The sequence below is a fragment of the Heterocephalus glaber genome, unplaced genomic scaffold (assembly GCF_053883595.1).
Source record: "Heterocephalus glaber isolate CG9 unplaced genomic scaffold, H.glaber_assembly_v1.0 deba00001532, whole genome shotgun sequence".
Taxonomy (NCBI): domain Eukaryota; kingdom Metazoa; phylum Chordata; class Mammalia; order Rodentia; family Bathyergidae; genus Heterocephalus; species Heterocephalus glaber.
In genome coordinates this window covers 3,363,601-3,379,676 of record NW_028258330.1, presented here as the reverse complement: position 1 = coordinate 3,379,676, position 16,076 = coordinate 3,363,601, and the positions used below count along the sequence as shown (strand labels likewise).

General features: G+C 40.1%; 1 protein-coding gene across 16 annotated transcripts in view; it reads right to left on the bottom strand.

Annotated features, from left to right (window-relative positions):
- The window catches only part of Ralgapa2 (Ral GTPase activating protein catalytic subunit alpha 2), a 364,983-nt gene that overhangs the window by 232,519 nt on the left and 116,388 nt on the right, over nt 1-16,076 (bottom strand). For 10 of the 16 annotated variants that reach the window (XR_015442045.1, XR_015442047.1, XR_015442050.1 and 7 more), the window contains 6 exons: nt 9,772-9,906; nt 9,458-9,530; nt 8,995-9,179; nt 8,472-8,569; nt 3,928-4,018; nt 2,421-2,597 (listed from right to left, as the gene is read on the bottom strand). Coding sequence is in view for 8 of the 16 variants with exons in the window: in XM_087189021.1 (XP_087045147.1) it covers nt 2,421-2,597; nt 3,928-4,018; nt 8,472-8,569; nt 8,995-9,179; nt 9,458-9,530; nt 9,772-9,906 (759 nt within the window). In the remaining 8 variants the exon portion in view is untranslated. Of the gene's footprint in view, nt 1-2,420; nt 2,598-3,927; nt 4,019-8,471; nt 8,570-8,994; nt 9,184-9,457; nt 9,531-9,771; nt 9,907-16,076 lie in introns of all 16 variants that reach the window. The other 6 variants (XR_015442051.1, XR_015442052.1, XM_087189029.1 and 3 more) reach the window with 3 other exon arrangements.

The following is a 16,076-nucleotide window of genomic DNA, read 5'->3' as shown; positions in this document are numbered from 1 at the left end:
AGCAATGAAGAAAATAAAGATTTTAGAAAGTTTATTATTCTAAACATTTGATAATTGGTAGGATTATTCAATGAGAAATGGTGATATATTCTAATTGATCACTCTTTGTACATCCTAAAGATCAGGCTGACAGGAGTTTTATTTTATTCAGTTACGAAGAAATCATTCCCTTAAGAACAGAAAGTTAAATTCAGAACTGTGATAATCCTTAAACCTTATCATATTACAGTTTGTCCTTTTCACAGATGACAAGCTGAACTATTGAACTGAGTGTACTGATTTGCTACGTTAGTATTTCAAAGAAGAACTAAGTATTTGGAGGACTTAATCACAACATTGAGTACACCATACTGAGTTACTCACACAAGTGTATTAAACTGAGCTGTCCAATGCATTCTCTCTCTCTGAAATGGAGTCAAACATAATCTCCTCCAAAGACAGACAAAAGAAGTAATCACCCAATTTTCTTTCCTTTCAATAAAAATAATTAAACCTAGTTCATGCTTAACTGCATCCAACTTGTTGAAGATTCAGTGTTGGATCACAATGATGCGTTTCTCTTGGGTAGTCTGTATACTGGACTTAAAGAAGCCGTTTATTCCACGAATGTATTATTAATTCTCAAGTAATTCAAAGGGCGGTACAGTTGTAATTTTAACCACAATGTAGTGGAAAGAATAGATGTAGCACTGCACTTGGAATCAAAACACCTTGGAAGCCAGTTCCAACTCTGGCACTTATTTTCTAGAGCAATGACATCATTTCTCTAGGTCTCTATATCCCCATTGCTAAAACAGAAACATTAAGACTTGGCCTTCCTACCACACAGAATCAAAGAGGGTACTTCAAAGTTCTTTGTAAATTGCTAAATCCCATATAAATTGATAGCAATACTAGTCAAAATCATTTTCTATAAAGAATTTTATCCAACATCATTGTATAGGTTAATTTTTTGAAGCTTTAATGTCACACCATCAAGAATTTATAAAAATTTCGAAGATTTTGGTTAAATTTTACATCACAGTGAAAAACAAAGTTTGCTTGGTTTTAAAAAATCCATTTGAGGTAAAACTGCTACCTTTATTTATAATTTTAAACTGGTTTTTAGCATTTTAGTAACACTTTTTACTTATGTGCTTTCTGGTTTGTTGCTGCTTTCATACAAGATATCTGATGAGAGTGAAAGTGGCAGACCAGGCCCAGGTGGTCATAGCCCTCCCAGGCTGCCCCACCTGGGTTTTTCCACTTGTCACAACACAGAAAAATAAACCTAAGCTCCACTGTGCTGTCCTCATTCTCATCAGCCCTGTCCCACATGAGGGACCTGAGTGTGTGTGCATGAGTGTGTGTATACATGGGTTTGCCCACTGTCCTGTGCACCACACACACATGTCCACTCATCCACTCCTCCAAGGACCTTAGGAGATAAGTCCTGTTTTCACCAGTATAGACTAAGACAGTGAAGGACAGAGGTTGACCAGCTAAGGCCATTCAGCAGGCCCTTGCCAGAGCCTGAGTGAAGACTAAGAAAGTTTGCTGGGTCGTCCAAACATGAACTCTTTTTTTTTGGATACAGGGTCTTGCTATGTAGTTCAGGTTGTCCTTGAACTCATTATCTAGCCCAGGCTGGTCTCGAACTTGCAGTGATCCTCCTGCCTCAACCTCCCAAATGCTGGAATTACAGGCATGCACCACCATGCCTGGACAAGCATAAATCTTAACAAATACAATACTCAAGGGAAAAGGTACAAAAAGTATAGAGTATGATATATTTTTTTAAAGCAGCAAAACTAAATGATATGCTGTTTGAGGACAAAGACATATATGGAAAAGTCAGAGAAAAATCAAGGGCATTACTTTAAACACAAACATGGGGATGTGCCAAGGATGCTGGGGAAAGGAAGCTGCTTGAGAAGGCCTCAGGGAGCCTCACTGGACTGAGTACTGTCCTGCTTAAATCAGGGCATGGTCACTGTTACATTTTATTGCTGTGACCTATAACCTATATATATGCCACAATTTATTTTTATGTGCCCAACACTTTATAATAAAAAATTTAAAAATATTAATTAATAAGGTATCCAAACTCCTTGATGGATTCTGGATTTATGATGTGTGTATGACTAAGTTGGAAAAATCATTCGGTTTGCAGAGTAGAGCAAAAGGGACAGCAGATGCATGGCACAAATACATCACCCCTCCCTTGGTGGGCCGTGGTTACCAGCATGGCTGGCTGCCTTCTGTACTTGGCCCGTTTCAGAGCCCTATCCACACAGGACCTCAAGAACTCAAGACAGAGAGCAGGTGGTTGGCAGCAGCACCCATCAGCACTGTGCTAAGGGATCCCTAGAGTTCTCCGAGTCAGAACTCTGGGATCTCCCAGCTGCAAACACTGGTGCCTCTTTCCAAACACTCGGTACCTGTTAGGTTTGAGGTATCAGTGGGACTCAGCTGTAACCACTGCCGTGCATCAGAGTCAGCCACAGCATCTGTGGGTGTGCTCAGGTCGGGGTCCTCCTCACACGCCTGCCATGGGGTCACCAACAGCTCGGCTTCACTGTTATAGCCCAGAGCTGTGTCGCCGCTGGCACTTTCACCTGGCATAGGAGAAGGACCATAGTTTGACACCAGCCAGCTGGAGGCCAGTAGGTCAGTTACGGAGAGCAAGTAGCTGAACACCAACAGCTGGCACAGGAGGGGTGGCTGAGGGCTGAGGCAGAACCTGCAGAACCAGATAGGGTATAAGTGGCATCCTGGTGGGACTTGATCAAAAATTAGTCTTCCATGTACAGGACACTGAGGGCATGAGTGACTCCCCACTCCACACATTATTTGAGGGGGGTTCTATTCATAGTGTCTTCACTCAGTTACCTCCCACAACCCAAAGATTATAGCATGCCCCCAAGTTTTCTGCTGACACTGAGTCACTACAGAATGTAGGTGAGTGGAAAAATGCAGATAACCAGTTCCACCACAAGTGCCAATTTATTCTGTTGGCAAAAGAGTTGAAAGATGCCGCATGCTTCAAACCTGCTTAGTAGATGCACAGTAAACCCACAGCGAGTCATCTAAGGTCATTTGGGCAAGAGGTTTCCTGCTACAACAGATTTTCTATAATAGAAATTCTTTCCTTTAAACACTACAATGTTCTAATTTGTCCTAATATAACCACGCTGAGCTACTAAGACTTCTATGGATGTTTAGTCTGACACAAAACAAAGCTCCCATTCCTGGGAGTCCCCCATCCACTTCCTGACTATGTGTTACATGTCTGCCCACCTTCTGCCTGTTTCCTGAGCCTGCTGCCCACAGCCCCCAGCCCTGCTTTCTGATCTGCTGCCCTCCATTCACTCAGTAGGTCTCGAAATGCCCCTTCCACAGAGCTCTAAAGCACAGAGGGAAGGCAGAGCACAAGGGGGACCCTCTGCACCCCAGAAGCCTCCCGGATTTGCAGGAGCAACCAGGCTACCCTGAGAAGGAGGAAGCCTGCACCTGACTTCAGGAATATAGTAGATGGTATACGATAATCTGCTCCAGGATTCCAATGACATTTCATTTTAACAAATTTATCCCACCGACTTGAAGGCACTTCCTTAGCTTTGTGTTCCTGGCCTGTAGGAACTTTCTGGGGCAATAATTTTCTCTTCTGTGTCTGTCTGCTTAACCAGGCCCTAAGCCCCTCTGTGCCTCCAACCTAAAGAAAGGCCCAAGGGTAGAAAGACAGGCATCTCAGGTGCAGGCAACTGCCTAGAACAGTTATATTAACTGGATTAACTTTACATGAGCCTGGGTTCCAGGAAGAAAGACATTCTATTTCACAGCCATGTCTCTCTAACTGATATCACGCGAATTAGAAAGTAAAAAGGAAGCAAAACATATCAGGAACATAGAGTTGGATGATCACAAACCACATTTCCTGGAACTTACTCTTCTGTCTTTCCCTACATTTTCCTTGTGTCTGCTGCAAATCATCCTGCAGATCCAACTCAGCAGGGCTGCTACTTCTTCGAACTAAGATCTTCAGACAAAAAGAAATAATTGCATTTATTACAGGAAAGTTAACATTTTTAAAGACTGTAAAATTTCTAGCCCACGTTTCTAAATGAAAAGAAACAATAATAATGGGAACATAACATTTAATGATGTTTTCCATTTGAAGGATATGTGTTTACAAATTACTAAAATTGAATTATAAAATACTCAAGATCTGAAACTTTAATTTATATCCTCTACTTTGTCCACTGACATCCAACTAAATGGATCTTCTAGAAAGAATGCCAAATTATATGGTAGTAATTTATTTTAAAGTTCTGTTTGTTCCCCTGGTCAAGTAGACATGTGGTATGAACATAATTCTCCATCAGATCTAAGCTACCCCCAGAGCACATGGGCAGGGAAAGCGCAGGCCCCACCCAGGCTGCCCAAGGCCCACACAGTATCTTCCTGGTTAAATGTGCTACACATGGCTTAACACTTAACACTGCTTCACTTCTGCTAAACACCAAAGACCGAGAAATTGGGAGGCAATCTGCATCCTCTAAAACACCCTCAATTTGCTTGGAAAGACAAAATGTACACAAATTATATAAAATTACAATGTACATAAGCAAAATATGTGAATAAATTTTCTCTGAAAAGTATGCAAAAGAAAGCATTACCTTAATTAGTTGACAGTTACAGGAGAGCTGTTCAAGGAGGCAATAGACATGAAGTGGCAGAGGGAGAGCAGGAGGGGACTCAAGGCAGGAAGCAGAGTGGCAATCAGCAAGTTCTACGTGCAGGAAAAGCAGCAGATTGCAGCAGGCCATGCAGGGCAGCCAGGTTCAGAAGCAAAAAGACAAGAAGGAACTCGGACCTTCCAAAAGAGGCAACTGCTGGTAGACCTTCGACATGAGATTTAGGACTTTTGACCTAATATTGACAAATGAGCAGCTATGTGTTCCACACAACAGCTCAGTTAAAATCATAACTAGTAGGGCCAGGAATTTAGCTCAGTGGTTTCGCTGCTTGCTGTGCAAGCGCAAGGACCCGAGTTCGATCCCCGGTACCAAAAAAAAAAAAAAATCATAACTAGTAAAGGCTAGTCGTTACCTGTGGGACAGATGTGGGTAAAGAAGAAAATTGCTATGGAATCTCATGAGGATTCAGGAAAGAGGGAGGTAAGGCGTCTGATGGTGGAAAAGGTGAAGAGAAATAAGAGAAAAGCTGCAGAATGACAGGCTAGAGGTTATAATCAGGTGAACATGGAGTGAAAAAAATTAAATGACAGAAGAGCATAAATCCAGAGGACAAAGAGAATGACCATGACAAATAGGGAAAGGGAAAAAGAAGGAAGAAAGGGAGGAAGGAAAGAATGAAGAGAAGAACCTGAGAAGTTTCTGATATTTTAATTTTTATTTTAGACTGAATATCCAAAAAGAATGTGCTCTAAATGGGCAACAAATATCCAGGCCTGGTAAGGTAGAGAATAATGCCAGGAATGAAGATGCAAATTTAAGATCCTTCATTAGAGAGTACATTAAAGTCAAAAGCAAAACAAAACAAAACAAAAAAACAACCCTGTAATTCAATAAACCAATTAAAAGAATCAATATTGAACAAATGAAAAGGGAGGACCAAGATGTGTCATTAAAAGACAGAATAATTACTAAGCTAAAGAGAAGCAGGACACAAATAAATATTTAGGAGACTATATGAAACATTTTAACACACGCTTCAAGAAGGATGCAGAAATATTCCCAGGATATTTTCTCAACTGCAGAGTAGAATGTAGCTCTTTAGCTTCAGGTCACATGACACAAAACACTCCAACTATCAAACTAGATCCTACATAAAAATTTTGGTTGCATGTTAGGGCTCACTGGAAGTAAACCTTTGAAAGATCCATGAGCCCCCCCAAAAGTGGACAGAAAGTAGGGCAAGGAATTGGAGCTATCGTGGGGAAATCCTGAATGACCACTGCCAGTGGCAAAAGGCCAAAGACGCCAGGATTAAAACAGACCTCTCTGACTCACAGGAGACACAAATACATAAGCGGTCCTGGTAAATCTCCCCCAATTTAGACACTCAGGTTTTCTGCAGATTAAGCCAGCCAGCTAGGAATTCACAAACTCCAAAGAAGTAGGTCAGCAGGCTTAAGAGTCAGAAACAGCAAATACCAGATAGGGATCCCCAAAGGATTTCAGATAGGCAGATAAATAATTTAGAGATGCAAATTGAAACATTTTAAAGAAATACAAGATGAGACTCTAAAGAGAACACAAATTACAAAATATACTCAAAAATAATGAACTTTGAAGCAAAAAGGAAAGAGAAGAGAAAAATTTAAAAGTGGTGATTTTTGAAGAAATGTTGCCAAGGGTGTTTCCAAAGTGACAGAGACAAGCATCCACAGGCAGGTGACACACAGCATATACCAAAGAGGGCAAATGAATAAACCAAAAGGAACCTGCTGCTAAGTAAGTGCTGTACAAGGACAAAGAACAGCAAGAAACAACAACTAGAGAGAGAGGTGGATGGAGGCTTCTTGTCAACCTCTGTCAATGAAAGACAAAAAGCAGTAGGAAAAAAGGTTCCATCAGAAGGAAACAGGAAGAGAGAAAGAAGTGGGAGAACTGTAGTAATTAAGAGGCTAGGGACTGTTCAGAGAGATAAATGACCAATAAATCAAGGCAAGAAGTACCAAAATGAAGGCTTATACATCAGAGAATAGCACACATGAGAGAGAGAGAGATCAATAAATGAAAAACAATTTCAATAAATAAAACCTGGGAAAGCAGTTACCTATGGGAGGAAAATGAGATTGGACTCTTATCTCCCTCCACAAACAAAAATCAGTTTCAGGTAGATGAAAGACTTAAATATACAGAGCTAAATGGAAACACTTGTAGAATAAATTCAAGGTAATATTTTGAGCCCTGAGTAGTTGAAATTTTTAAAAATCCCATTAAGCCTCTAACCATAAAAATGCTAATAGAGAATATCAAAATGAAGAACTTCTGTTAATTAAAGACACCACAGAAAGAATGAAAATATAAGCTATGCACTGGAAGATATTTGCTACAAACATAACTAAGACAGAATCACCATTCCAACCACAAAGAACTAGAACAAATTAAAAAGAAAAAGACAGATCAGCAGGTAAACAACAAACAGCATCAGTAGGTATTCAACAGATGAAACACAAATAACCAGTCAACAAGGACAGATACTATGCCCACTTAGTAACCTGAGAAAAGCAAGCAAGAGATCATAATTTTCAGCTACTTGACCCATACAAATTAAAAATCTGACAACAGAAAGTGTTGGTAAGAATGTGGATGAATGGCAACTCTATAAATCACTGGCAGAAATGTAAGCAGCCCAACCATTTTGGAAAATAGGTATCATCTTGCAAGGAAGAACGTTCTTTTATTGTATGATTCACTAATCCCAATACTAGGCAGCCAACCTAGAAAAAACCTTAGACATGTAGATCTTGAGACACAAATTTGCCTATCAATAAAAGAATGGAAAGATAAATGGAACCCCCATATTCACAGTGGAGTATCACACATCAGAGAAAACATGATGAGTTACTGCTGCATGGCACAGTGGAACACCTCAAAAGTACTAGCATAGAACACTTTCCTAAAAAGTGCAAAAGAAGGCAGAAAAAGAACATTGTTTGGAGATGCAAAAATAATAAAATCTAGAGCAAAACAAGGGACTGGCACATATACAGCCAAGGTAATGCCACTCTCTGCGGGGAGGTGGCAGGGGAGAGGTCAAGGAAGGAACTTAGAGGCCAAAGAAACAACATCAGAAATATTCTGGCTCTTAAGCTGAGTGACAGGTTTGTGGGTATTTACTTTATTGTTGAAAAACAGAATATACATAGGGAAACTGGTATATGCTTTTATAAACATAAAGAAACAAAAAACTTAATGTTGGTTATCTTTCAAGGGAGACCTTCCCTTGTTATTCTGTATCCTTATTTGATATCTAAGTTTTCTATAAATACATAATACATTTTATACAAATGAAGAGGGGTTATCTGCATAAATGAATTATGGTAAGTTTTAATTTTCTTCTTTTCATTTGTTTTAAACAAACACTATTTTTAACAAAAATTAACTACAAGAGCTCTTTCTGAATGTTCACTCATCTAGTAACTCATATCTAGTGGAAGATACTACCTGAATCAATGTCAGAATGGGGAATCTGAAACACAAGTTTTACAGGCAAGGAAACTGGCTTGAACAAATATGCAGCACTACACAGACACCAAGTAGTGAATTCCACTTAATATTAATCTTTTATGTTTACAGCATGACTTTAGTTCTATATAGAAAGCAAACAAAACCTATGGGCCTATGATCCACCTAAATAGAGAAAGAAAATGTTTAAATATTGTTGCCACCAGTAAATTCATTTATTATGCAGTTATTTGGTTTTTTTAATGACAAATGGATAACGTTTAAAAATCTTACTGTTATTCCTTCATGTTCTCTCTTCACCTGGCCTGTATTCTCTTGACTAGGCTTGGGTTCTGAAGAAGTCAAATTTTGTGCAAACTCTACCTTTTGACCTAGGGATTTGAGGAAAAAAAAATTGACAGAAGGAATGCATCATAAGGTAAAAATAGGAAAACAAATATATATAAATATAGCAAGCACCCCACCACTGAGCTAAGTCCCTGCCCTAATAATAGTAATAATCTTATAAAAGAGTAGTAAGGGTAGAGTATCTTTCAGGTAATATATTTTCTCAGGTGATTCTTTTATTGTATTTTCTTATTTCAAGAAGATTTCTAAGAAAGAAAACTTCACTGCTCTATTAACGGACCAACATGACCTTGATACTAAGAAATATGAGATAACTTGCCAGTAAATAAGGTAGGCTTATTTCTCAATTAACTCCTGACCCTGAAATGGAATGGTAAGTACATGTGATAGTAGACACACTGTTAACACATGGTCTCACTGTAAAATACACTATTTGCTCACTATTTACCATCTGCCTCTTGGCTTTCCAAACTCTGTTGTTGCTGAAATTTGTTGCAGAAGCTGTAAATACTATTAAAAGTTGTGTTTGTTTTTGCCTGGTGCTGTGGTGCATGCCTGTAATCCCAGCTACATGGGTGGCTGAGGCAGGAGGATTGAAAGTTCCACGGCCAGCTTGGGCAACTTAGCGAGTCTCTGTCTTAAAACAGAAAATAAAAAAATAACAAGGCCTGGGGATGTAGCTCGGTGGTAAAGCTCTTGCTTAGCATGTGCAATGCCCTGAGTGCAAGGGTGTGCCCCCACCAAAAAATTATTTTCAACCTTAGCAGAGTCTGCAAGCTGTTAAAAACTTTTTTACAAGTCTGGTCAGCTTTCCATTCTCCTTTTCAACTTCTATGGTTCACCTCACAGCCTGTTCTTATTTCCCTCACACTGCTTCCTTACCTTCTACCTCATTTGCTGCTCCCTCTTACCTTTTTGGGAACATTGTCCGCCTTCCTCCTACTCCAGCCACCTGGCTCCTTTCTAGTCCTAAACCACCACAAACTTGAAGAAAAAAACCACATGTGCTCAAACACACACACACACACACACACACACACACACACATACAATTTAGATACTTACATTAAATACTGAAAACATTTCACTGATAGCAGTCACATCCTTGTAACCAAATTAAAAAATAATTCCCTTGAAATAAATCTGTATAGAATTAACGTAGAATGCAATCTCATCTGCAGCCCCCACCCCATAGCTTCGCCTTAGCAAGTGAAGACCCTGGTACCCTGAGATGCTTCTGGGATCCTCGGCTCGGGGATGTCAGAGGTGCTGCTGCTCTGGAGGACCTGCTGCTGCCCCATCGTGAGCTGGGTTGGTTCTGCTGCAGGTGTGTTCTCTGACTGTGGATTCTCCTCCACTTCTGTGAGCATGAACATAATACAAGGGGGACTACTCCAAGACTTTGAGAAACCTTCACCACTTTAAACAACTGATCAAAAATATTGTTTCAGATACTTTTTCACAAAACTTTTGCAATAATATAATGTTGATTTGCATAAATTTCCTACATTTGTTAATATTCCACTCCAAGAATACATTTTCCTCTTAAATTCTATTAAGACTTTATTTTTCCAAAATGAATGGGGAGGAAAGGGGAAGAAAGCCAAAATCAATCAATCAATCAATCAATGGTTGAGAGCTATAAGTCATTTGAAATTTTAGGCCAATGTAGGAAAGAAAGATACAACAATCCAGGAAATACAAAGAATGGCTAATTTATATGTGAGGAGAACACACACACATACAACATACACATACTATAAAAGAAGATGAGAGAAAATAGGAATTTCAACTGCATTGTTCCTTTTAACAGAGACAGGCACAACTGTCCAAAATAAACTGCCACTTAATGCCCTCTTTGATGGCTTGTATTACCAACTGAAATTTTGAACTAATCATTAAAGTACAGAATGACCCACTGGTATTTTTAGTGTATCAGTACAAACATGAAGTAAGACAGAGATGAGTTCAGACCACCAGATGATTTCAGTATCATTGGAAACTATGCTGCCCTGGAGAACGAGTTCCGTCCTAGGTCATTTCTAAAATGTACAGTTCAGTTCAATCTCTCAAAGCCTCCCAAGGCCTGGAATCATCACAACACCCTCTCTCCAGCGTCACAGCTGCTAGGTTGTGTCACCTCTTGTCCAGCTCATTTTCATGGCCTACTAAGTTGTCCCGGTCCCTCTCTTTTTGCTACTCTCATATCTATTTTTCATGTAGCCCCCAGATAGGTCCTTCTAAAACAAAGGTGTGCCACTGTTCTGGTAAGCCCTATGTGGCCTTTGTTGCCGGAGGGTCCCACCTGCACCCGTGGAGTAAATGAAGCCGCGTGGGCTCCCCGCACCCTGATGTGCCCACAGGGAGCTCCCAGGTGCTCTTGTCGCAGCAGTTCTGACCTGCCTGTGGCTGCTGCTCTCCTCCTTCTGCTGTCCTGTCCCTAGTGCTGGCCTTGGCCCTACCTCCTCATCTCTGCCCATGCTGTCAGAGAACATCCCCCATAAGCACAGGGCCCCATGTGTAAGCCTTGCCACTCTGCTCCTCCCTTGTGCCACACTCACAGATGTCGCCATAAATCTCTACACATATAATCATGATATCATGACCTCCAAAAATTGTAATCACAATGTTTCTTTTTTATGGTACTAGGGATTGAACCTAGGGCTTTCACCCTATATCCCTAGCCCTTTATTATTATTATTACCGTTAGCTTTTTTTTTTAAACTTTGAAACTAAAGTAAAAAGACTAAGTTGCCCAGGCTGAGCTTAAATTTGAGATCCTCCTGCCTCAGTCACCCAGAGGGGTGGGATTATATATGTAAAATTTACCCCCTCTAAGAAGAGACTGATTAGAATTTAGCCTGTATTCTCTTACTTGCTGTGGCACTCCACTTATCCCTAAAAGTGGAGACTTGCTGCCAACAGGGAGCCCCTTGATCTAAGCTGGGAGCCAAAGTCATGGGTCCCCCAAAATAGAAGCTATATGTAGGATTATTCTAAGTTTAACACACAGGATTTCTGCAAAGGGTTGCTGCCACGCCTTTTCTATCCAAATGAAAATTCCATTTTATAGTATACTGATTAGCAGACCTGAAAATTATATAATTTGTGTACGTTCTAGAGTGCAGTGTAAGTGTAGATGTGGATGGAAGTGAGCGTGGGTGGAGCAGGAAGAGACAGGCCAAGGCAGGAAGAAGGGATAGGCTCACCAAGCCCAATCCTTCCCAGTGGTCTGTGCACCCCTCTCTTGCACAGCCACAGAGAAATACAAGGTGTAGGTGTGCATGTTTCTCTACACACCCTAAGTACAGAGCATGCCCTTTCACCAGTCTCCTTCCACAGTGGGGCCACCCTCCCACCCCACCCCCTGGAAGTCTTCTTTCACTCCTTATTCTGGTTACATAGATGCTGCCACCTTCTGGAAAGAGATTATTTGTTAATGAACCTACTTGTTAATCCATTATCAGTAGAGGGAGCCCTACTCTAACCTTCTGAAAAATAGCTAGCCAGTGCCCATTGTTATGGGTAGTGGGAAGACTGGGCTTTAGTCTTTTGATGCCAAAACTGGTAGATGTTGGTTCCAGGCCCATAAGCAGAACAAATAAGAGCTGAGCCAACAACGGCTGCATCTGTCCACAGATAAAGAGCATCACCATCTGGTGGGATAGAGTACAGCCCCAGCACCTTGGCCTTGAAATCCATGTCCCCACTGGTCCTCAGCACAGCAGATGGGGAAGAGCCTGCCCCTACTCGCTGGCACCTCCCAACAGACAGGACTCACGCAGCTTTTAAGTCTTGTTTAGTAAGACTGTCAGGAGGGACTTCAGATGGACTAAAGCTCAGCCTTGAGATAACTGGAAGTGGCGGTGCCTGGGTGGGAGGGGGCACCCTAGTACTTGCTGGGTGTGCTGTTGTGTGGTTAGGGTCCTGAGCCAGAGATGGTGGGAAAGAGAATTTCCAGTTATCCTTAGCCCAAATTTAAACCCAACTTATTTTTTGTTTTTGGTTTTGGTTTTTTTTGGGTACCAGATATAGAACTCGGGACCTTGCGCTTGCGAGGCAGGCGGCAGAACCACTGAGCTAAATCCCCGGTCCTTTTAAACCCAATTTGTAAGTGTACATTTCTAGGCCCTTTTTTCATTCTTTGCACCAAGTATGTACTTCGTACTTGGATACATAAATAGACAAAAGCTACACACATTCTGACAAGGTTCCTCTGTGACAGTACTCTGGCTCCCTCTGCTGGCCCCTTATTTGCTAAGGAAGAGCAGCTGTGTGACCACCCTGTCCCCCAGCGTCAAGACACAAAATTCCCTGACAGTCACCACAGAAAAGAAGTGATCTAAGTTATAAAAAAACAGCAGGATGAACCTTAGACCTGACACATCGTCTGTTCTGAACACCACACAATTCCTGTTTCATCCACTTTAAAGAGCTGAATTCTAACTCAGTCACCAATTCATTACTGTCTCAAAAGCCTCACTCATCCAATAACCCCAAATTTAAAAGCACTTTCTCATTTCTTGATAGTATAAACTATACAATATTATTACTAAACTTTCTAAAGCTCCATTCAGAAGACCAGAAAAATGATCAAATAAGGATGACTTAACTGCCTTTTCCCACTGAGAGAAGAGTCTGCATAATTAGGCTAAGTGTATAAGCTCTTCAGTGACTTTACTTTTCCAAACATTTATTTTTCAAAGAAATTTCACTCACTCTTTAAGGCTTCCTTAATAAATCATATTAAATGGAGTGAAGTTCGTTCTTCAACAACAAAAATTCTATGTTTCATTTACCCCTGTTACAAGGTTGCATAAGCAAAATTAAGGGTAATTTCCCAACTTTTAAACAACATACATATACCAACTCAGACTTCTATAAAGCACAGAAGGTACATGGCCACTCAGCACCTCAAAGCTTCCCAAAGTTGAGGCTTCCCAAGGCAAGTCAGCCCAATCCTGCCAGGGAGCTCTTCCGCAGAGTCTGAGCAAGGTGCAGAGCAGGCCAGGCAAGGCTTCTCATTAGTACCTAAAGCCTTTCTAGGAGGGAAATCCTCTGCTACTAATATTATACTCCCAAAATAAAAACAGTCTCCATCATCCTCATGGCCTATGAAGGCAACAGACTGATAAATGTCCCAACTGAAAGGTAGCTGAAACTGCAAACAGCTGGAAGTGTTTCCACAAAGGAACAACTTCCAGGACTACCTCCTGGGGCTGTGTGTGTGTGTGTGTGTGTGTGTGTGTGTGTGTGTGTGTGTGTGTGTGTGTGTGTGTGTGTGTGTGTGTGTGTGTGTGTGTGTGTGTGTGTGTGTGTGTGACACACAGTTATTCACATTAATAAAAACATAGTTGCCAGTCTCCCAAACTACAAACATTTCCTTTCCCTAAACACAAGTAACTCCCCATATTCTGCTGCTGTCTAATGAAGAGTTCCCAAAGGATCAGACTGAGATATAATAGTGTCTGAAGGGAAATACATCTCTCTTGCTTATATGACTAAAACAATTTTGGTGGGTTGACTACTTACATAGATTAGAAACAAAAACATGAAACAGTAAGTGAAAATAAAATTAGCAATCATTGATATGGTAATGAACTTGTGGCCAGAAGGGAAAATTAAAATTGTTGGGTGCAGTGGTGCATACCTGTAATCCCAACACTCTAGGAAGCTGAGGCAGAAGGTACTAGTTTGAGCCTAGCCTGGGAAAATTAGTGACTTAGTGAGATCCTGTCTCAAATATAAGAAATAAAAAAGGGCTGGAGATACAGCTCAATGTGAAGGTAGTAGGTTTAATCCAGAGTATCACCAAAATAATTTTATTTGCATATTATCTACCAAGAGATTAGTAGGATATGCCCAGACACTGGGATTTAAAGTGGAGCAAATTGGGGCTAGGGATTTGGCTCAGTGGTGCTGCCTCCTGCCTTGCAGGCGCAAGGTCTCGGGTTCAATCCCTGGTACCAAATAAATAAATAAATAAATAAATAAATAAATAAATAAAGTGGAGCAAGTTGAACACAAACTCAACCTTCCACAGTGCCAAGCAGTGAAGGATTTATACACTGACTGGGGGCTGCTGCACATTGCTCTTGGCCCAGTCTCTTGATAGGACAGTCACAGAGGACAATGGCATCATTTTCTGTAATAAAGAACAAGTGGCATCAGACTAAGAAAGAGCTCGCTACTGCAGCTGTCAGATGAAAGGGAAGAGCAGACTGCTCTCAAAGTCACTGTGTCTGCATCCCTTCACCCTCTGTGCTACCAAACCATGAACAGGGACAGCAAAGGAGGAAGATCAGACCCACCCCAGCCAATTCCATTTGTCGCTGCATTAAAGTTTCCCCAAAGCACTGCTACTGGGGCCTGATGCTTCCTTGCTGAGGGCTGCCTGTGTGTTACAGTATGTTTCTCAGCACCTGTGGCTTCCACCCACTAGATACTGGCAGGAGAATTGCACTGCGACCACCAAAAATACCTCCAGACACTGCCCAAATTGTTCCCAGTCTAGAATCACTGCTCTAAATCATTCAACTTCTGTTAGGACCATGTAAATATATACAGGAACCAAGAATCTGATTAAATAAAATGTAATGTTGAATGAGAACAAAAATTTCCAAAATGAAACTACTAATAAAAGGAAGAGATTATTGTAAGAAAACATTCTAGAAAAATTAGTAAAAAAATTAATGGAAATAAAGTAGACTGAAATAAAATTTTCTATCAAAAAAAAACTTTCAGAGTATGGATTAGCCAAGGGAGCAAAATTATCTTAAAATATTTTATTAATTATCTCTACAGCGCAGCACTTTCTGCAAAACCAAATAACCAAACAATTAATGCTCATCAGTAATTTAACTGATGGTAATTGTTTCTTCATGTACTATTCTTTCTGTTTTTCCCCTTCAGTGTTTACTAAAGACTTCTAAGAAACTTTACAGTTCTCAGTTTCAATAACTTTCAAATAACTTCTTCCCTCATATTCTGTAAATTAAGTAATATGGTATTTTACACACCCATCAAATATTTGTGCTTTAATTTTGTTTTGCCAAACTACAATATGACATAATTTAGTGCTACAGAAAGCCACAATTAAGTTATCTCCAATATTTAAAAAATACTAATGTGTCAGATTCCTAAAACTATAAAGAGCAAGAAAATATATTTCCTTTTTAATAAGAGCATTTAGTTTGTCTTAAAATTACTGAAAAATATGTATACATAGATATAATTATTGACTGCAGAAAAGTAAATCCTTTTGTTGAGGTAACTAGGCCAAAAATCACTTTTGGTACTGTAACGCCTTTTTTTAACTGACACAATAACTGTACCTACTTATGATATACAATGTATTGTATTGATTCATGTATACATTGGGTAATGATCACATCAGAGTAATTAGAATATCACTTCAGACTTTTATCATAGCTTTATGATGAATATATTCAAAATACTCTCTTTTAGTTATTTGGAGATATGCAATCATTATTGTAAATTATATTTACCCTGCTTTAAAATATGCTGTAA